The sequence below is a fragment of the Coregonus lavaretus genome (assembly GCF_964263955.1).
Source record: "Coregonus lavaretus genome assembly, chromosome: 30".
NCBI classification, from domain to species: Eukaryota; Metazoa; Chordata; class Actinopteri; order Salmoniformes; family Salmonidae; genus Coregonus; species Coregonus lavaretus.
This window is the reverse complement of record NC_140017.1, coordinates 12,536,046-12,556,827: the sequence shown is the minus strand read 5'-3', so window position 1 is coordinate 12,556,827 and position 20,782 is coordinate 12,536,046. Positions and strand designations below refer to the sequence as shown.

General features: G+C 43.6%; 4 protein-coding genes and 1 pseudogene across 5 annotated transcripts; 3 read left to right on the top strand and 2 right to left on the bottom strand.

The window, feature by feature from the left end:
- The first annotated feature begins 476 nt into the window (after window positions 1–476).
- On the top strand, window positions 477–3,317 carry LOC311105684 (XIAP-associated factor 1-like). Its single transcript, XM_084147902.1, has 7 exons — window positions 477–564; window positions 1,533–1,668; window positions 1,785–1,841; window positions 2,014–2,227; window positions 2,383–2,453; window positions 2,637–2,882; window positions 3,021–3,317. The coding sequence occupies exons 1-7, from the start codon at window positions 521–523 to the stop codon at window positions 3,072–3,074; spliced, it is 822 nt and encodes a 273-aa protein (XP_084004028.1). The 5' UTR covers window positions 477–520; the 3' UTR covers window positions 3,075–3,317.
- A 1,687-nt stretch (window positions 3,318–5,004) lies between these two features.
- Window positions 5,005–7,423, top strand: LOC311105617 (F-box only protein 39-like; the record flags this gene model as incomplete). Its single annotated transcript, XM_084147818.1, has 3 exons — window positions 5,005–6,162; window positions 6,744–6,920; window positions 7,295–7,423. 3 exons carry the CDS (start codon window positions 5,005–5,007, stop codon window positions 7,421–7,423), a joined length of 1,464 nt encoding a protein of 487 aa, XP_084003944.1.
- A 481-nt stretch (window positions 7,424–7,904) lies between these two features.
- Window positions 7,905–13,671, bottom strand: LOC311105598 (tektin-1-like; annotated as a pseudogene). The gene is made up of 8 exons: window positions 13,595–13,671; window positions 13,113–13,322; window positions 10,832–10,997; window positions 10,048–10,176; window positions 9,794–9,940; window positions 9,022–9,247; window positions 8,456–8,652; window positions 7,905–8,064 (listed from the first exon to the last, which is right to left on the bottom strand). The product of its transcript is annotated as a tektin-1-like (transcript).
- A 183-nt stretch (window positions 13,672–13,854) lies between these two features.
- Window positions 13,855–15,255, top strand: LOC311105547 (centrosomal protein of 55 kDa-like; the record flags this gene model as incomplete). Its single annotated transcript, XM_084147723.1, has 1 exon — window positions 13,855–15,255. One exon carries the CDS (start codon window positions 13,855–13,857, stop codon window positions 15,253–15,255), a length of 1,401 nt encoding a protein of 466 aa, XP_084003849.1.
- Window positions 15,256–16,054: 799 nt separating this feature from the next.
- Window positions 16,055–18,905, bottom strand: LOC311105909 (inositol polyphosphate 5-phosphatase K-like). The gene is made up of 5 exons (XM_084148138.1): window positions 18,389–18,905; window positions 17,982–18,119; window positions 17,807–17,890; window positions 17,622–17,726; window positions 16,055–17,461 (listed from the first exon to the last, which is right to left on the bottom strand). Exons 1-5 carry the CDS (start codon window positions 18,617–18,619, stop codon window positions 17,381–17,383), a joined length of 639 nt encoding a protein of 212 aa, XP_084004264.1. The 5' UTR covers window positions 18,620–18,905; the 3' UTR covers window positions 16,055–17,380.
- Window positions 18,906–20,782: the final 1,877 nt, after the last annotated feature.

Here is a 20,782-nt window from a genome sequence, read left to right as displayed (position 1 = left end):
ATTAAACAGCATTATCATTACACAGGTGCACCTTGTGCTAGGGACAATAAAAGGCCACTCTAAAATGTGCCGTTTTGGCAAAGGAAAAATGCTCCCTAACAGGGATGTAAACAAATTTGTGCACATAATTTGAGAGAAATACGTTTTTTGTGCATATGGAACATTTCTGGGATCTTTTATTTCAGCTCATGAAATATGGGACCAACACTTTACATGTAGCGTTTCTATTTTTGTTTCTTTTTTTAATAAATATATGTTTACGTAACTTTAAACAATATTTGTTGTGTGATTTTAAAATCTGAAAAACGTCCTGTAACAGACAAATAACATTTATTCAGGTGGACTTTTATTTAGAAAATTAGCCGTATGATCAAGTGACCTCAATGTCGCTAGGTTCACAATGCTATTTCCCATGCCACCAGGGGCGGGTTGCACCAGTTTGGCGTAATGAAATTGGTTATGTATATTAGGTCGGGGTATCTACTTCTATTTTGGGATCAGAATTGAAACCTATTCCGCGATGACAGACAAGGAAAAAGACACAACCCGTGTCTGTGACCAGTGGTGAGACAATTAAAACATTTAAATATTAAAATGTTTAAAACTTTCAAAACATAGCATCAAAGTAACAGTGGATATTCTTCCGCATGAATTCGTAGGATATATAAATTGGCAATTTATTTTCCTAAAGACATAGTTTGTTGAGAGAGACTGTTCACTTCATAATAAGATACATCGTCAAAAATATTGACAAGGCTGCCATAATTTCAGGTTTACAAAAGGCATTTCAGTCAATACATGGCATGAAATCCTAGTCTAGAATCTTTGAAAGTGGAGGTGCTTGAACAGATCACAGTAGAGCTGGCCATGACATTCTCTTCAGCTCTATGTTCTGTTTGTTCAGATCACACACACACCTACCACATTTTCATACTTGAGTAAAAGTAAAGATACCAAGATAGAAAATTACTCAAGAAAAAGTGAAAGTCACCCAGTAAAATACTACTTGAGTAGAAGTCTAATAGAATTTGGTTTTAAATATACTTAAGTATATAAAGTAAAAGTTAGTCTAAATAATTTTTAATTCCTTATACTGTATAAAGCAAACCAGATGGCATCATTTATTTATGAATAGCCAGGGGCACACTCCAACACTCAGACATCATTTACAAACAAAGCATGTGTTTAGTGAGTCCGCCTGATCAGAGGCAGTAGGAATGACCACGGATGTTCTCTTGATAAGTGCTTGAATTAGGCAATTTTCCTGTCCTGCTAAACATTCAAAATGTAACGAGTACCTTTGGGTGTCAGGGAAAATGTATGGAGTAAAAAGTACATCATTTTCTTTAGGAATGTAGTAAAGTAAAACTTGTCAAAAACATAAATAATCAGGTAAAGTACAGATACCCCAAAAAACTACTTAAGTAGTACTTTCAAGTATTTTTACTTAAGTACTTTAAACCACTGCACACACAGGTCTGTGGTGTTGTCGCGCCTCTAACACTTCTCCTGTGCTCGTGTTCAACTGTCAGTCACAAGGAGGTGGCTGTGTCCAACTTTGCCTTGCATGAGTCCCACTGCCAGCGGTTCCTATCCCTGTGTCCAGACTGTGATGAGCCTGTTCCCAGAGAGCTATTGGAGCAGCACCATCAGGACCAGCACAGCCAGGTAAACCACTCTGCTCTAATGAAACCAGGACCACTTCCTAATACTTGAGTAGATGTTGATAGATCAAGGGCCCGATTGTTTATTTTCAATATATTGTTGCTCTGTCACTCCCACAGGTGAAATGCACCAAGTGCAACAAAAAGGTGGAGCGTTGCCAGCTACTGGACCATGAGGTGAGACTGCTCAACGGTCACCGGCATTGCCACACACACACACACATCATGACAATGCTGTTTCAGTGAAACAAGTTAGTTCCTCTACATGATAGTCAAACTGTAATTGATACAGGTGTATAATAACTACTGTCATACAGAATGAATCACTCCCCCCACCCCTCTCTCTCAGTCGGACGAGTGTAAGGCAAAGCTGCAGTGCTGTGAGTTCTGCCAGTTGGAGCTGCCACTGTCGGCCATGGCGGAGCACAGCGTGGCGTGTGGCAGTCGCCCCGAGCGCTGCTCTGACTGCGGACGCTACGTCACTCTGAGGGACCAGCCTGAGCATGCCCAGATCTGTCCTGACCTCTATGTTCCCGATAACCCCTCCCCGCAATCCTCCAAAAGTGAGGCTAACCCCTACACTTAAGTTCAAGTTGATTTGCCATATGTAATATTCAACACATTGGAAAATGGAAATCATAAATCACTATACAGTCAGATGAGATTGACACAATGGTATTCAATGTTATGTTATATTCAAACTGTTTTCTGTATGCAGGCAGGCGAACAGCAGTGGTTTGCAGGAGCTGTATGAGGTCTTTCCCATTGGAGGAGATGGCGGAACATCAGGTATGTTCTTATTCAATAGCATGAACCCAAGTCATCATTGTCAGATCATTCCTCCTTGTTTAGCCCACTTCTGGTGCCAATATTAAGCCTACTCCTGGACAAACAAGCATTCTCAATGCAGATTCTCAGTGGAAAGAGCTTAGTGTTTAAATCACTTGTTCCACTCTCTTCCCCCACTGCTAGCTGGAGTGTGACCACACATCAGAGGAGGCTAAAGGTGATGATGATGATGATGATGATGATGGTGAGGAAAATGGCAGCCACAAACAGGAGCAGGCCAGTCCTCGTTTGACCAGTTCTATGAAGTCTGTATTGTTCTCAGCCCAAGGCAGGAGGCAAGACGAGGGGGGAGAGGGGGATGTTGACCAGATCAGCACCTGTCCCCACTGTCACCTGGCTCTCCCCGTAGTCACACTACGATGGCATGAGGTACAGCTCTTTCCCAAAAACACAGTACCCTTCTGGGTTGGGTCAATTCCATTTCAACTCAGTCTCCAACCCTGGTCCCCTTTTTAAGAATTTGGAGTGATGAAAACGAGACAAACTATCTTTTGTTTCTTCTTTCAGGCCAAATGTCAGATCCATGTCAACTTGAATGAGAAACGTGCTCGGAACTTCTGAAGGAACACTCCATGGTGAATTGGCGTAGTGGTTGACAAGTTAGTAATAACACAATTAACAGGGTTAGTCGTGATTTATTTTAGCAAATAGCAAGTAATTTTTTGCAGAAAATCTGTATTTCAGAGGCAGTTTAGTTATTTCTGTTGATTGGACGGGTTGGGTAATCGTAAGAGATTATTACTTATTACATTAGTCAGGATTCTTCTTTTTTTTTTTTCTTGGGGGGGAATGGATCAGCTTAATATTGCAGATAGATTGTATCTTCTATCAATGTAATTGTCTGCATCACTTCCAATCCCCCATGTTTTTTTTATATATATATATATATATATATATATATATACTCCCCTTTATTACTTTTCAACCCCACCATCCTTTCCCTACTTGGAGTAAATTAGTGAACAACAACGCCCAGGCCTCTACTTCCGGTCTATACTTACTATCTACACCTTATGGACAGAGTTAATTTTACAATAATTCTATTATATATATATATATATATATATATATATATATATATATATATATATATATATATATATATATATATATATATATTTATTTTTTATTTTTTTTATTGCTCCTGAACTTCTTCTACTCTCAACCTCTCTGATCATTTTCATGATGTCCAACCGGTTTGCTTCTATATGCCATATCTTTCTAACTGTGCTCTTTCCCAAAAGCTCCCAACATACAACCTATATACTTATTATGGACACAGTATGCTTACATTATTAGCCATCTTTGTTATTATATGTTGTTATTTGTTATTAGTCCCATCCTTCAACTCTATTCAATACCTCCCATCTATCTCTTAACACCATCCATATAGGATTTCTATTTGCCATATATATTTCAACCGTACTGTGATGTTTTACAAAAGTTCTGAACCTTTCTATTCTCATTGCTTCTACAGATTGTGAATTAAAAATAAACATTTTTGCTAAAAGTATTATTATATTATTGATTGATTGACTATGACTTTTCAGATCACCCAGTAATGCTATCTGCAAGGTTAGTTCCAGGTAAATATTGCAATCCTTTAGCCATTCCTGGACCTGTGTCCAAAAACAAGCTACAAATGGACAGAACCAAAACAAATGATCTAATGATTCTGTCTCTTCACAGCAAAATCTGCAGAGCTGGGAAGATTGTATCCCCCATATAAATAACATTCTATTGGTAGCAGGAATTTTATATAATAATTTAAATTGAAAGATTCTAATTTTTGAATCCGGTGTCGTTTTGCGTGTCAGTTCATAAACACTATGCCATGGGATCGGTACGTCAAAGATCTCTTCCCAACTATTTTGCAATCTATATGGGACGGCTGTCAATCCTTTGGTCCTTAAGTGAAACTGATATACTTTTTTATTTATCTCAGGATTCTTCTTTCGACAAGAGTCCTATTTTATGATTGTTGTATAATACATTGTTTACAATGTAAATACAGTATGTTCTGAAAATGGGAATGTTTTCTCCATCATTAAACTCTTCAAAAGTTTTACATTTTAATATTTGTTTACTAATGTACATAACTGATTTACAATCAAATGTTTTGCTCTATGCATACTTAAGGATATTATATGTTTTTAATAATAGGTCCAAATACTGTGAGCCATCCAGTTTTATCTTCTCCTATTGTGATGTCACAAGGTGTCCCTTTTGGTTTCATGGTGACAACAATAGAAGCTTTGAAAGTTCCAGAGCTTCAGTTTTGGTGTCTAGTCATTTCCAGGTGATAACTGGGACACATTGATGGCCACCCAACGGACACAAGTATGTGTCAATATGTCCTCTGCTTCTCTGTAGTCCACGTTAACCCCAGAGTCACATAGAATACATTTCAGACTACAGGGATAACTATTTCTTTACATTTGGTGGCTGAATATTGAGAGGTTCGTGGTTTGGCAACACTTCTTCCCTGTAAATGGATTACCCCGAGGATCCAGAGGAACAACTCTCGGAGGACGAGAACGAAGAGGAGGAGGAGGGGGAGGATGAAGGAATAGAGATAATGGATGAGGAGGAGGAAGAAGGCGAGGCGGAGGAAGATAAGGAGCCTAAACTGGGCTGGGCTAACCTCCCGGACGTGTGTCTGCGGCAGGTGTTCTGGTGGCTGCGCGACCGCGACCGCATCAAGGCGGCCCTGGTGTGTCGCCATTGGCACCAGATCATGTGCTCGCCCTCCCTTTGGAGGGTTCGAACCTTCAACTTCTCCGGCCGCATCTCCAAGACCAGCCGCACGGAGCTGGAGACGGCCGTGTGTTACGCCAAGACATACGGCTCTTACCTGGAGGATCTGGAGATCCGCTTCTCCCACCCCCTGAACTCTCTGGTGTCCCGGCGCTTCCAGCAGACGCTGAGGACCTTCCTCGCCGCGCTGCGTAAAACTGGCGGCCGACTACGCCGCCTAACTGTCAACCACATGGAGCTGGACCGCGCCGCCTGGTGCCGCAGTGTACGCAATGCCCTGGTGCGCAGCCTCACCTTCTACCTGCGCCGCGAGGGCTCCTACCTGGGCTACCTGAGCCTGCGGGGGGCCCGCCTCAACCTGCCCCAGGGCCTGGAGGTGCTGGAGGCCGTGGCTGCAGCTCAGCAGCACATCCACGTGGGCCGCCGGCCTGGCATCACCCACCTCAACCTGGAGGACTTCTTCTCACAGCCGCTGGCCGTCTTCATCAGCCCCGCCTTCCCCCAGGTCATGTTCCGCTTCCAGGGCCTCTGCACTCTTACCCTCAACTACAGCTGTGTGTCGGACGAGCTGCTGGCGGCCCTGTCCGCGGCGTGTAGGAGCCTAGGCGGGGGAGGGTCCCTGCAGACGTTCACCATACGATGCCATATCCACGAGCCCCACATCCAGGTGGTCTGGGGGGATGCCTGGTCCCATCTGGCCAAGCATTGTCCCGACCTTCGGGTGCAGATCACAGTGGAGCGGATCCTCAACATGGACAAGCTGGGGAGGATTCTGCTCAGAGAGATCCCGCTGCGCTCGCTCAGTCTCACCAGTTGCTACTTCAGTGAACAGGACTGGAGTGCCAAGCCTGCCCTTACCAACCTAGTGCCCTGCTACAGGAGCTGTTTACAGGTGAGGATTGGTTGCTCTACCCGTCAATACACAGTAGTAGTCAGTTATGGAGCAATGATGGCACCTCTTAGGCTACTGGTTTGTGTGGCGATAAAGTATGCACAGTATGTGCAGTATATCAACAGTGTTTATTCATGTCCCTACATTGTCTTTTTATATCCATGCAGTTCAGACACAGATTAAACCTTGTCCTGGACTAAAAAGTACTTTCAATGGAGAATCTCCATTGAGAATGTGTTTTAGTCCAGGACCAGGTTTAATCTATGTCAGGGAAACCGGCCCCAAGAGACATGACTCTAAGGGCTGGATTCAATCCGTATCGCAGAAGTATCGCGGAAAATTATAGCTCGATTTAAATTTAAAGGCAATGTTCCCGCGTTCGTGGAGACTGCATCCACAGTAAACGCTGCATATGTCAGCTCAATCGAAAATGACATTTACATTTTCACGCGGATCTTCCGCGATATGGATTGAATCCAGCCCTAAATTGTCAATAGGATGTCAGTGGCACTCATACTTTAACAACATGAATCCATGTTGAAGTGTTGTGAATCTGTCTCCACCTCAATTCCTTGGTGTAGAAATTGACCCTGGACCTGAACAACAGCCACGAGTCTGTGGACGAGGAGCTGCTGGAGGTGGTGCTGCTGTGCAGCCGGCTGGCCTACCTGAAGGTCTGGGCCTTCCTGGACATCAGCTTCCTGGAGCGGCTGCTGCAGAAACGGCTGGAAAAGAAGACCATCCTCAGGACCATCAAGGTGAGCCAGAGCTCTGGGAACTAGGGCAAGGCCATACAGGCCTACACACCTGCGTACCAACCTATGTCCTGGCATTGAAGAGATTTACTAACACAAGCTCCACACAGACCCACAATAGCCTGCTATGTTCTCCTGCCCAGTGAACTGGGATATTGCAGGCATTTTAAAGTTTGTTTGGGTCATTAATGAAACAGCCTTCAGCTGAGCAGTTATCTTTGTCAGTTCTTAAAGGGGCAGGTCCCATTTCCTTCCTTCTGCTACTTCAAAAACTACTGATGACACCTAATGTGTTATACCTAGCTATAGCAATGTGCTTTATTATATTATGTGAGCAATTTACTGTGTGGTTTAAAACCTGCTTGTGTTTGTGTTAGGTGCGGATCTACACCAACAAATATGAGACTCAGGGTGAGGATGAGCAGCTGGAGGAGGTGTACTCTCGCTACAGACAACTCATCAACTCAGAGCTCCACTACTTCGCCATTTCCTACCCCATGCTCTGAAGACACATGGGCCCAAAAAGACAGCATTTTTAAAATAATAGCACCAGTTAAAGGAAGAGGAGGAAGGAAACTACAATTTGATACACAATCATGATGGGACTGGCAAATGCAGCACCCACTCACACACACACACACACACTCACATTCACAAATGCACACACACACACAGCGCCATTACTGAAGATATAAACACACGCTCCACAATCTGATCCTCCTTTACTTCTAACCCAAATATTGTATTAAAATTGCTGCAAACAATACAAGCACTCCAGCTTTCCATCATAATGTATACCTCATATTTTATTCATCAGTAAAATTGCCAAGTATTTTTTTATTGCTAGCCTGGGTATGTCAGCATCAGCTAAAGAGCCCCACTATAAAGTCCTTCCAGTGTGGCCATGGTCTAGGTTTGTCCCAGATCTGTTCACGCAAGACAGCACAAACAGATCAGGGACCGGGCTTGTCATGGTGGGAGTGGTATTCAGAAGCTGTGGATGGAGATGGGCTGTCGGAGCTGGGTGCAGATGACTTCGTCGATGTAGAGGGTGTGGGACTTGACCTGGATCTCCTCTTCCAGGATCAGCTGGGAGAGGGTCAGGGCCAGCAGCTCCATCTCCGACTGGGCCTGGGCCTCTCGCAGTCTGGGGGTCACAGGGTTGACACAGGGCAATGGGAGACTACTACAACTCATGGCAAATAGGACAAAACATTCAATATGTCGTTCACATAATACATTTAGAAAAGTCTCAACCAGAGATAGGTGTATCTACTGAACAAAAAAGACTTGAAATGAAAGCTGTGATATCCTGTTTGTATAACAAAATCATGAGTATAGTGAATCACTAATCACTGGGTTCGGTCAGGATAACTAAGCTTATACTTCATACAGAGCTAAAACATGACTATAAAGTACTACAAAATAGCTTGAGTTGTAATTGAAGTGAAAATAGTGGTCAGAGATCCTAGATAATTTAGAAGAGATAAGTAGGAAGAGTTAGGTACAGTAGACGGGAAGGTGGAGTGCATCATCACCTCTTGATGTGTGCAGTGAGCTCCTGGACCTCGGAGAGCAGGCGGACCTGGACCGGGTCATGACAGAGCTCGATGCTGGGTCTCTGGCTGCGGGCGGACAGCCGCGTCTGGGCCACCTTCAGGGGACCTGCTTTGTCTTCGATGGCCACGTGCAGGGTCTACAGGTTCCACTCCTGGCTGGACACCTCTGACAGAACCTTTTTAGGGGGATAGGAGGGAAATAATTCCAGTAACTAATCATGGGGGGAATCATTCCAGTAACTAATCATAGGGGGATTCACTTCAGTATCTAATCACAGGTCGGCAGATAGCCTAGCGGTTAAGAGCGTTGGGCCAGTAACTGAAAAGATGCTGGCTCGAATCCCCGAGCCGACTACGTGAAAAAATCTGCCGACGTGCCATTGAGCAAGGCACTTAACCCTAATTGCTCCTGTAAGTCATTCAGGATAAGGACGTCTGCTAAATGACAAAAAATTAATGTGCGAGAATCGCATCAGTGACTAATCATAGGGGGAATGACCTGGGTTATGCATATAAAGTATGTTTTTCTCCACATTGCCGCTGACCTTTGCCAGGTGGTCCTCTAGTTGTCCTTTGGCCGTCTTGGTCTCCTGGACCTGCAGCCGGAGGGCATTGCCCGTAGCGTTGTGCTGCCTGCGCATGTCAGCAGCCGTCTGCTCCAGGAGGCTCTCCACCAGAGCCCTCAGCGACAGGGAGTTCTTCTTCTCGCTCTCTGCTTTGAGGATGTTGATGTTGGAGAAGGTGTCCCACTCCTCTGGTGTCACAGTGGCACTAGGATTGGAGGGATTAAATGTTTTATTTTATTTTGTTCAGTGTGTCATGAAAGGATGAAAGGATGCCAGGTTAACCTGTAGAAAAGGTTTAGATAAGTCCTGTGTAGCTCAGTTGGTAGAGCATGGCGTTTGCAACGCCAGGGTTGTGGGTTCGATTCCCACGGGGAGCCAGTATGAAAATGTATGCACTCACTAACTGTAAGTCGCTCTGGATAAGAGCATCTGCTAAATGACTAAAACATATATTTAAAAAAACAGATAAGCAGGGTGGTTAGAGGAGGTATTACACTGACCTCTGCTGGCTGAAGGGAATAATGCTTCTATTGGAGCTACTGTTTGCAGAATGTACCTACTATCCATCCCAAAGCATTGTGACAGGACTTTCTAGTTCTATGTGTATAATTATGACTTTTGCTGCAGGTGAAACTGAATGCTTGGTGAAGAGAAGTTTGAACTTTAGTTTGAAGTAATGACATTTTCTTCATTGAATTTCCTACTGCCCCACATTGCACAAAGACAAAGTGACAAAGTGTCATCGTTTTACCCTGGTACTGCGAGTGCTGTCTGACTAGCCACGTTGTCAATATTCGGGGAGGTGTTTGTGAGGATGGAGCAGAAACCATCAATCTGCTCTGCTTGGAGCTTGTCCCGCAGGTCCTTCTCTAGGTAGTACTTTGCAGAGCGGTTCAGTCTGGAGCCAGAACAGAAACAAACATGCATTAGAAGCATTGCGGAGATAGTGAGACTTAATCGTGTGTGTGTGTGTGTGACGAACCACTTCCTCCCCTCACCCCCCACCTGATCTGTTCATTGGTCTGCTCCAGGGTGCGATTCAGCAGTGATGCCACTCCCTCGATCACCTCGCTCTCCTTCATCAGTTCCCGCTCCACCTCGTCATGTACCAGGTCAATGGAAACACGCTTCTGCCTGAATCACACATGGAGATGCAGTACATACAATCACTTCCTAAAGGTTGCGAGTTCGAATCTCATCACGGGCAACTTTAGCATTTTAGCAACTTCTCAACTACTTAGCATGTTAGCTAACCCTTCCCCTAACCTTAACCCTTTTAGATAACCCTTCCCCTAACCTTAATCCTTTAACCTAACACCTAAACTTAAGCCTAACCCCTAACCCTAATCCTAGCCTAACGTTAGCCACCTAGCTAGAATTCATAACATATCATATGTTGTGCAAATTTGTAACAATGTACGTTTCGCAAATTCGTAACATATAACGTTTTGCTAATTCTTAACATATTGTATGTTTTACAAATTCGTAACATATAATACGAATTGTAATTCGTAACATATCATACGAAATGTGTGATGGACATCCACAAATGAATACATACCATACGAAACGTAACATATACTAAATGGAGTGTCCTGGATTTACGTACAGAATAATACGAAATGCTCTGAGGTTGCACTACTACTGAAGGATCTCCTTATCTGTTGGTCTTAGTCTGGTGACTCTAGGTCCCTGTTGGAACAGTGAGCAGACTACTTCCCACCTAATTGTGTATCACTGCATTTTCCAGCTGACTGATTTGGAGTTTGACTGGGAGTTTACTCATCACCTCTCAGTCAGGCACTGCAGGGCGACTCTGAGGGGCTGGGCACAGCTCTCCAGGGCTCTCTCCACCCGGCTCGTACAGGTTACCAACACCTTAATCTCCTGGACAATCTCCTCCAGCTTCTGGTCCAGCTCTGACCTCCAGAACTTGATGTCATGGATTCTCTGCTCTGAACACAGAGATAGGATGGTAAGAATGGTGTGTGGTTGGGTATTATGAGGGGTGGTAATGTAATGAACACTACCAGTCAAAGGTTTTAGAACACCTACTCATTCAAGGGTTTTTCTTTATTTTTGACTATTTTCTACATTGTGGAATTATAGTGAAGACATCAAAACTATGAAATAACACATATGGAATCATGTAGTAACCAAAAAAGTGTTATACAAATCAAAATTTATTTTATATTTGAGATTCTTCAAATAGCCACCCTTTTTCTTGATGACAGCTTTGCACACTCTTGGCATTCTCTCAACCAGCTTCACCTGGAATGCTTTTCCAACAGTCTTGAAGGAGTTCCCACATATGCTGAGCACTTGTTGGCTGCTTTTCCTTCACTCTGCGGTCCGACTCATCCCAAACCATCTCAATTTGGTTGAGGTCGGGGGATTGTGGAGGCCAGGTCATCTGATGCAGCACTCCATCACTCTCCTTCTTGGTAAAATAGCCCTTACACAGCCTGGAGGTGTGTTGGGTCATTGTCCTGTTGAAAAACAAATGATAGTCCCACTAACCCCAAATCAGATGGGATGGTGTATCGCTGTAGAATGCTGCAGTAGCCATGCTGGTTAAGTGTGCCTTGAATTCTAAATAAATCACAGACAGTGTCACCAGCAAAGCACCCCCACACCATAACATGTCCTCCTTCATGCTTTACGGTGGGAAATACACATGCAGAGATTATCCGTTCACCCACACCGCGTCTCACAAAGACACGGTGGTTGGAACCAAGAATCTCCAATTTGGACTCCAGACCAAAGGACACATTTCCACCGGTCTAATGTCCATTGCTTGTGTTTCTTGGCCCAAGCAAGTCTCTTCTTCTTATTGGTGTCCTTTAGTAGTAGTTTCTTTGCAGCAATTCGACCATGAAGGCCTGATTCACACAGTCTCCTCTGAACAGTTGATGTTGAGATGTGTCTGTTACTTGAACTCTGTGAAGCATTTATTTGGGCTGCAATTTCTGAGGCTGGTAACTTATCCTCTGCAGCAGAGGTAACTCTGGGTCTTCCATTCCTGTGGTGGTCCTCATGAGATCCAGTTTCATCATTGCGCTTGATGGTTTTTGCGACTGCACTTGAAATGTTCCATATTGACTGACCTTCATGTCTTAAAGTAATGATGGACTGTCATTTGTCTTTGCTTATTTTAGCTGTTCTTGACATAATATGGACTTGGTCTTTTACCAAATAGGGCCAGCTTCTGTATCCACCCCCTACCTTGTGCCAACACAACTGATTGGCTCAAACGCATTAAGTAATAATAATAATAATAATAATAATAATAATAATATGCCACTTAGCAGACACTTTTATCCAAAGCGACTTACAGTCATGGTATGCACTCACTAACTAAGTTGCTCTGGATAACAGCGTCTGCTAAATGACTAAACATTTTAAAATGTAAGAAGGAAAGAAATTACACAAATTAACTTTTAAGAAGGCACACCTGTTAACTGAAATGCATTCCAGGTGACTACCTGATGAAGCTGGTTGAGCGAATGCCAAGAGTGTGCAAAGCTGTCATCAAGGCAAAGGGTGGCTATTTGAAGAATCTCAAATATAAAATACATTTTGATTTGATTAACACTTTTTTGGGTACTACATGATTCCATATCTGTTATTTCATAGTTTTGATGTCTTCACTATGTACAATGTACATATATGTACATATAAAATGTACTACAATGTAGATATTAGTAAAAAATAAAGAAAAACTCTTATAATAATAATAATAATTGGTCATTTAGCAGACGCTCTTATCCAGAGCGACTTACAGGAGCAATTAGGGTTAAGTGCCTTGCTCAAGGGCACATCGACAGATTTTTCACCTAGTCGGCTCGGGGATTAGAACCAGCGACCTTTCGGTTACTGGCACAACGCTCTTAACCACTAAGCTACCTGCCGCCCATCTCTTGAATGAGTAGGTGTTCTAAAACTTTTGACTGGTAGTGTGTGTCATTACAAAGTGGAACAGACAGACCATTCATTTGCAGTGATGAATCAACCACTACTTTGACAGAAACGGATTCTGTTATCATCTCTTCTTATTGAGGTCATCTTACCCAGTCTCTTGTTGGCATCCTGTTGCATGCGTTTGGCTGCCATGCCACTCTCCTCTATCAGCCTCTTACTCTCAGCCGTGAGTCGCTCAGAGCGTGAACGCTCAGCCTCTGCACTCCCATAATGTATTTGGTTTGCAAGCCTCCATTCTGGTGGCAGGAACTTGGGCTGAGGTTCCATCAACCTAGACATTTCTCCTCTGCAATTCTTTCCTTTCAATAAAGACACAACGACAACACAAATGTCACATAATAAGGCAGATTAATAAGGCAGATAATATTTTACCTAAACTAGTAAATAGCCTACCAAAGTACCAACTAAATAGCAATTAGCTACAGTAGCTAACTAGGTGGACAGAAAATGGATCTACAGTAACGTTAGCTAGCTAGTTGTCACATAAACTTTAGTAAACTATCTAACAAACGTGGCTTGCAAGATGCTACTAAAATATAAGTAGTGAACTAAATCTCTCTTCTTACCATACCTTTACTGTGCGGTGTGAAACACTGGTTTGTGTTAAAAGTTGGAACAATGTTGCCTGTCTTGTCTGCAATGAATGAACTCAAGGACAGGTTGTAAACAAACGGTTGCTAGATCAACGCAATACATTGAAATATGGGCGGAGCTATCAACCGCGGGAAATTTAAAAGGCTAGCGAAGTGTACATTTGGATCAGATTTGGATTCTAACAACATCTGTGTGAGGCAATTTGCTAGCTAGCTAACGTTAGCTATCTTAGCAACGATGTCATCCAGCAAAAAAAACAACTTCGTCGACAAGATAGGTGTAAGGCTGTGTTGCTCTAAAAAGGATATGGAGATCAGTAAACTCAGAAAGGAGAATGCATATCTCAGGAAGTCATTGGATGAGCTGTCTCGTCAGAAAGGAGAACCATCAGATTCTGAAAATAACAAGCTTTTATTAGAGAAAATCCTGTCACTGGAGACTCTACGGGAGAAGAACACTCAGCAGCTACTGGCCATGGACCAGGAAATCTGCTCTCTTTGGCAGCAGGCCCATGCCGCGGGGGGTGAAACAGTGGCCAGTCTGGAGGCCCAGATAGACCACTATGTCAGGGAGGCCGAGCAGAGAAAAATACTCTTCCAGTCACTCCAAGCTGAGACAGAGGACATTAAGAACAAGCTGGTGTCCGTGTCTGCTAAGTGCCAGGAGCTGAAGAGAAGTAGAGCTGGCGCTGGGTTGCATAGCTGCCCATCAGATGGACAGGTGTCCACCACCAGTACTGCAATGAGCCACGACCACCTCAGAGATGCCCTGGAAAAGAACCAGCAGTGGCTGGCCTACGACCAGCAGAGAGAGGCCTATGTGAAGGCGGTGTTGGCCCGGGTGTTTGGGCTGGAACAGCAGCTGAACCAGGCCAAGCAGGCCCTCGCACAGCAGCATAAAGACGCCCATTCAGAAGACAGGTCAGTGCAGATACAGAAGCACTATGAGAAATTGTTACTGACGACCAAGAAGGAGCTGGAAACTCAGCGAGAGCAGGTCAATACAGCCCAGAGACAACTAACTGAGCTGCAGTGTAGGTATGAGGAGAAGCAGAGAGAGGTGGGAGATGCGAGGCAGCAGTTCCAGTCGGAGAGGCTGAGTATCCGGCAGAGTGTCCAGAAGGAGACGCGTCGCTCTGGGGACAGAGAGGGCCGTCTGTGGGGTGACATGGAGGAGCTCCAGGCCAGACTAGAGGAAAAGGAGATCAGGTCTGCTGAGCTCCTAGTACAGGTGAATCTACTACAGAAGTCCCTACTGAGCCTGCATGAGGAGCAGAAACGCGTCACGATTCTGGAACAGCAGATCCAGGTGTCTGCCAAAGACCTGGAGGACGAGAAGCGAGACTGTCAGTATTTGCAACAACAGCTCCACATGGTGTTGAAGGAGCTACGCAAGGCAAAGCACCACGTCGCCAAACTCGAGTCAGAGAAGGGGCAGAGGGAGTTGTCCTGCCTGTACGATGCCAGCGCTCACAGCAGACCCCCAGCACCCCTGAAGCCCTCCAAAGAGAGCGTCACTTCCCCCTCTCAGGTCCTCAACCAGCTAGACAAGAGATTCTTAGAGTGTCCCAGCTGCCAAGCCCAGTACCTTACCAGCCACCACCGAGAGCTGCTGGCCCACCTTGAGCACTGTCTGTAAACACTGTCTGGGCTGTACAGGGGCTGGGAGCATAGAAGTAGGCCTTGATCTATCCTATCTATTTAGAATCTAGTCCTTCAATTGTTAAGCCTGAGAGTACCCACCCCAATAAGGAATAATCTGGAATAGGCTAGGGGGGACATTTTACTATTCTAAAACACACTAAACTTAATTTCCCTTTTCAAAATGTTATAGGTGGTGCAAACGCCAGCTGCAATGTCATGGTTACTTTGTGCACTGCGTCTGTGTGTTTAGAAGAGGAAAATGTCAACCTGTTTGTCTATGTACCTTGGTCCTGGATTGCTACTGGACCGGATTGGTGATGGATCAAACAGGAAATAGCGCTTACTGTATACAGTAAGGAACATTGCTTCACGCCAATGAGTTGATCAATCAATAATTTTATAAAGCCCTTTATAACTGTTGAACTATTTACTCACTCAAACTTTGAATTTTGGACATGCTTTTATGTTTTTCTCTCTTTGACTAAAGTATAAATCAGTTGACTGGTTTAAAATACTTTAGATCATTTTGATGTTCAGACTTGTGAATTGTTCCTCCTAATGTCCATTATTATTATCCTTGCATAAATCTAAATATCCCTGTAAATGTTTTTAAAGCTTTCTTGTTCTAGAAATGTATAGTTCTTGGTTCCAGCTAAGACGATAGTTTGTAAATTAAAAGAAACAATCTTATTACAATAAAATAAAAACAGAGTGTAGGCTACATTGTATCAACAGTCTAGAAAATACTGATTTAATTTATATTCCAGACTAGTGATAAATGACAGGCATCCTCGTTGACATGTTTTGCTTTATTTAAGCTTTAAATAGGTTACAGTATAACATTTGTATTCATTCATTCATTTACCACATTTACTGAGAAAATAGAGCACTCCTACGTTTCAATATACTGTAAATACAGAATAAAGTGGCTTCAGTAATCTTTACAAGTCAATGTACAAGCACTTTCAATAAGCAAATAAAGACATTTGAACAGGTCTCGCTTATGCTGAAATTGGTCAAAGAAAAGTATACAAAGTTCTATAGATTAAATGTTGATGCGTGCGGTACAAGCAAGACTTGCATATTTTTTAAGAATAAGAACAATAATCTTTTTCAAATGCAGCAATAAATAATCAAATAGGAATTACATTGTTTTGTACCAAAGCATCCATTGAACAGTTATCTACCGGTTGTTAATATTGAGGCACTTGTTGAATCCACTGTTTTCTTAGATAACTTTGAATCCCCAATCACACTTACTTGAACATAAATGACTTCAATAAATACCTAAACCAGTAACCTTTACGCACATCTATAAAAAGGGCATGGTCATGGATATGAACAAGAACAAATTGTGCAATATATTTCTCAAACATATCCTCTATGAGAAATTACATTGAAATGGAATGGCATAGCACAAAGGGTTTTGTTAACAGAGGACTAAGTTTGCAAAGGGAAAAAAAAAATGTATGAACCATTATTTAAAACATAATTATGTAATATTCATGCATTAATGATACCATTATATGATTGGTCAAATGTTCAAGTGAAACAGCCACGACTCTGTAGCTCAATTGGTAGAGCACGGCGCCTGTAACGCCAGGGTAGTGGGTTCGATCCCCGGGACCACCCATACGTAAAAATGTATGCACACATGACTGTAAGTCGCTTTGGATAAAAGCGTCTGCTAAATGGCATATTATTATTATTATTACTTTAGTACAAGCTACCTGGAACACCTGACAATGTCCAATGTGTTCTGTATGAATCCAGAGAAACACCTAAAAACATAAATACACTTAACAAAAACACTCAACCTTTCTTAAAACGCTACTGCCAATATCTCTCTGCGACTGACTTTAAAAGCGGGATCAACATCTGAACAGAACAGAAATAAACGCACAGGTTCTGTTGCCGACATTCCTGGCAGTGGAGAACAAGACAGAAACAGTTTGATTCATTAAAAACAAAGTGCACTGGCCTATAGTTTTTAAGTAACATTCCATGACTCCAGCAGCAGCACAGCTTGCAGAAAGGCCACCCGAGGTCAAAAGGGCAGCTGTGTAACAGCATAGACGGACAGACAGTGTTCGAGGGCATGTCTGGTCCACTCACAGGTCCTAACTGGCTGTGGCCTTGTCAAGGCCATTGATGTTCTCCGGCACTAGACCTTCCTCAACGGCCACTTTGGACTCTTGTACCTAAAACCATAGAGACATGTATAAATCCAAACTTCAAATGGAGAATCTCCAATCTTTTTAGTCCAGGACTAAGCTGAAAAACTGTCTGGAAAACTGGCCAAAAATGTATATTCTCTATGTCTGGACTGTTCTTGGTGACTTAAAGTAAACTTGCACTTACCTTAAAGGGTGAGCTAATACCCCCAATGCATTGGAGCGTACTGCAGTAGTAGCAGAGCACGCACTCTCCTCCGAGCACCGGAATCTCATCCTTGCTCACATAGACCTGGATAAACACAGAAACATATTCAAGCATCTCCATATCATAAAACACAAAAAAGAGACACACACACGCAGTCATATTACCTGGGTGAGCTCGTCATTAAATGAGACCTCATCATCCTTCACCCAGGTGTAGGTAATGTAGTCCGAAACACTCCTGAATCCCACCTGTAACACACAAATACACATCTGTAAAAACTACACATCGATGATACTTCTACGATTCAAAAGAACATCAGAGGGTTAAGTAGACTCGGACCTTGTAGAGGCCTATCCAGTCCCAGGCACTAGAAGGGAAGGGCTGAAGGGGGCTGTAGATCACCATGGCATCAAAGTCGGCGCTCCATTCCCCCTCGGCACACACGCGCACCAACGGCGTCTCGTACATCTTCCTCAACTACAGTGTGGGGATAGACAGGAGGGAATGACAGAATAGATAGAGGGAAGAGGTAGTCAGGATTGGTTAGAGGGTGAAGAAGTATATTCGCATCATACGGTATCACTATCAAGAGTCACATTGGAGAAGCAGTTCAGGGCCTGTATTTCAAAAAGCATCTCAGAGTAGGAGTGCTGATCTAGGGTCAGTAAGTGTTGCCTCTTAGATCATAATGAATAACTTTATACAGTCCCAGCTGCGGGAATGGGAAATGCAGCTGTCTCAGTCACCTCCAAGGTGAAGATGCCGATGACAGGCTTGTGGTCGCTGACGCCGTACTCCATGTCGCTGGTGTACGAGTCCTGCTCGAGTTTCAGAGGGAACTCTTCCTCCTCCTCCTGCTGCTTGGTGTTCTTCTCATCCAGACCAGAGTCCCTGTCCTCGTCCTCCTCCTCCTCTGGGGGTGGCTCTTTGGGCTTCACCCTCCACAGGATCCGGTCTGTCCAGGCCGGCTTACGCATCTTACCACTGGGCAGACAGACGGACGGACGAGAGAAGAGACAGGGATTTAGTGAGAGAAAGAAAATTATTAAGTCAGAATGGGAGAGATGGAGAGAAACAGAAAGACTGTTCCAAATAAACTAGTATATCACTTAGAGTGCATGCCCAATACATTGATTCATTCTAGTAGTCTGCTAGTGTGGATATTTCAACAAAGCCTGTGTGAGAGACTCATGAGTGTTAGAGATGGAGAGAGTATGATAAGTAATCTCATAAGGTAGCTGGATTTCTTTAGCATTTCCTCCATCTCAGTGTTATTTCAGTTTGCTCTACATGATGGATCAGATTCCGCAGTGCTTTGTCTCCTTTCATATCCCTCATTAGTAGTCTCTCATAGCTGATTACCGGTAGTTTGCCACCCCGTCTCACTGGGTGACTCATGCAGTGAGTGCCCTCTCAATTGTACTGATTGGTGCACAGCGGTGGAGACCGTAAGTAAAGACACTGACGCACACAAACACGTGCACACACACACACACACACACACACACAGGAATACATACAGCTACAGTGCATTCGGAAAGTATTCTGACCCCTTCACTTTTTACACATTTTGTTACGTTACAGCCTTATTCTAAAATGGATAACATTTATTTTTTCCCCCTTATCAAATCTATACACAATACCCCATTATGACAAAGCGAAAACAGGGTTTTAGAAGAAAAAATAACAGAAATACCTTATTTACATAAGTATTCAGACCCTTTGCTATGAGACTCGAAATTGAGCTCAGGTGCATCCTGTTTCCATTGATCATCCTTGAGATGTTTCTACAACTTGATTGGAGTCCACCTGGGGTAAATTAAATTGATTGGACATGATTTGGAAAGGCACACACCTGTCTATATAAATGTCCCACAGTTGACAATGCACGTCAGAGCAAAAACCAAGCCATGAGGTAAATGGATGAAGTTTGGAACCACCAAGACTCTTCCTAGAGCTGGCCGCCCAGCCAAACTGAGTAATCGGGGGAGAAGGGCCTTGGTCAGGGAGGTGACCAAGAACCCGATGGTCACTGACAGAGCTCCAGAGTTCCTCTGTGGAGAAGGGAGAACCTTCCAGAAGGACAACCATCTCTGCAGCACTCCACCAATCAGGCCTTTATGGTAGAGTGGCCAGATGGAAGCCACTCCTCAGTGGCCAGACGGAAGCCACTCCGCTTGGAGTTTGCCAAAAGGCACCTAAAGACTCTCAGACCATGAGAAACAAGATTCTCTGGTCTGATGAAACCAACATTGAACTCTTTGGCCTGAATGCCAAGTGTCACGTCTGGAGGAAACCTGGCACCATTCCTACAGTGAAGTATGGTGGTGGCAGTATCAAGCTGTGGGGATGTTTTTCAGCGGCAGGGACTGAGAGACTTGTCAGGATCAAGGGAAAGATGAACGGAGCAAAGAACAGAGAGATCCTTGATGAAAACCTGCTCCAGAGCACTCAGAACCTCAGATTGTGGTGAAGGTTCACATTCCAAAGGGACAACAACCCTAAGCACACAGCCAAGACAACGCAGGAGTGTCTTCGGGACAAGTCTCTGAATCTCATTGAGTGGCCCAGCCAGAGCCTGGACTTGAACCCGATCTAACATCTCTGGAGAGACCTGAAAACAGCTGTGCAGCGACGCTCCCCATCCAACCTGACGGAGCTTGAGAGGATCTGCAGAGAAGAACGTAGCGTCATACCCAAGAAGAATCGAGGCTGTAATCGCTGCCAAAGGTGCTTCAACAAAGTACTGAGTAAAGGGTCTGAATACTTATGTAAATGTGATATTTCCATTTTATATATTTTTTTTATAAATTAGCAAACATTTCTAAAAACCTATTTTTGCTTTGTCATTATGGGGTAGTGTGTGTAGATTGATGAAGGGGGAAAAAACAATTTAATCCATTTTAGAATAAGGCTGTAACGTAAGAAAATGTGGAAAAAGTCAAGGTGTCTGAATACTTTCCGAATGCACTGTATATAGTGATTCGTTAGAACTATACAGAGAACAATCCAAGCAGCAGAAAAGGAGGTTGTGCTGTATATAGCTAGTAACCATGCCTGTTAGAACCTGACAGCTGCTTACGCACACAGATCTCTCTCTCTCTCTCTCTCTCTCTCTCTCTCTCTCTCTCTCTCTCTCT

Excerpts from the sequence above, each read along its gene's own strand:
- LOC311105684 (XM_084147902.1), top strand. The coding sequence starts at position 521 with ATGACAGACAAGGAAAAAGACACAACCCGTGTCTGTGACCAGTG. Across the intron at positions 1,842-2,013 it reads GCCAGCTACTGGACCATGAG|TCGGACGAGTGTAAGGCAAA; the intron begins GTGAGACTGCTC and ends CCTCTCTCTCAG. Across the intron at positions 2,228-2,382 it reads CTCCCCGCAATCCTCCAAAA|GCAGGCGAACAGCAGTGGTT; the intron begins GTGAGGCTAACC and ends TTCTGTATGCAG.
- LOC311105909 (XM_084148138.1), bottom strand. The coding sequence starts at position 18,619 with ATGCGTAAGCCGGCCTGGACAGACCGGATCCTGTGGAGGGTGAAGCCC. Across the intron at positions 18,120-18,388 it reads TCGGCATCTTCACCTTGGAG|TTGAGGAAGATGTACGAGAC; the intron begins GTGACTGAGACA and ends CCCACACTGTAG. Across the intron at positions 17,462-17,621 it reads GTATTAGCTCACCCTTTAAG|GTACAAGAGTCCAAAGTGGC; the intron begins GTAAGTGCAAGT and ends CTATGGTTTTAG.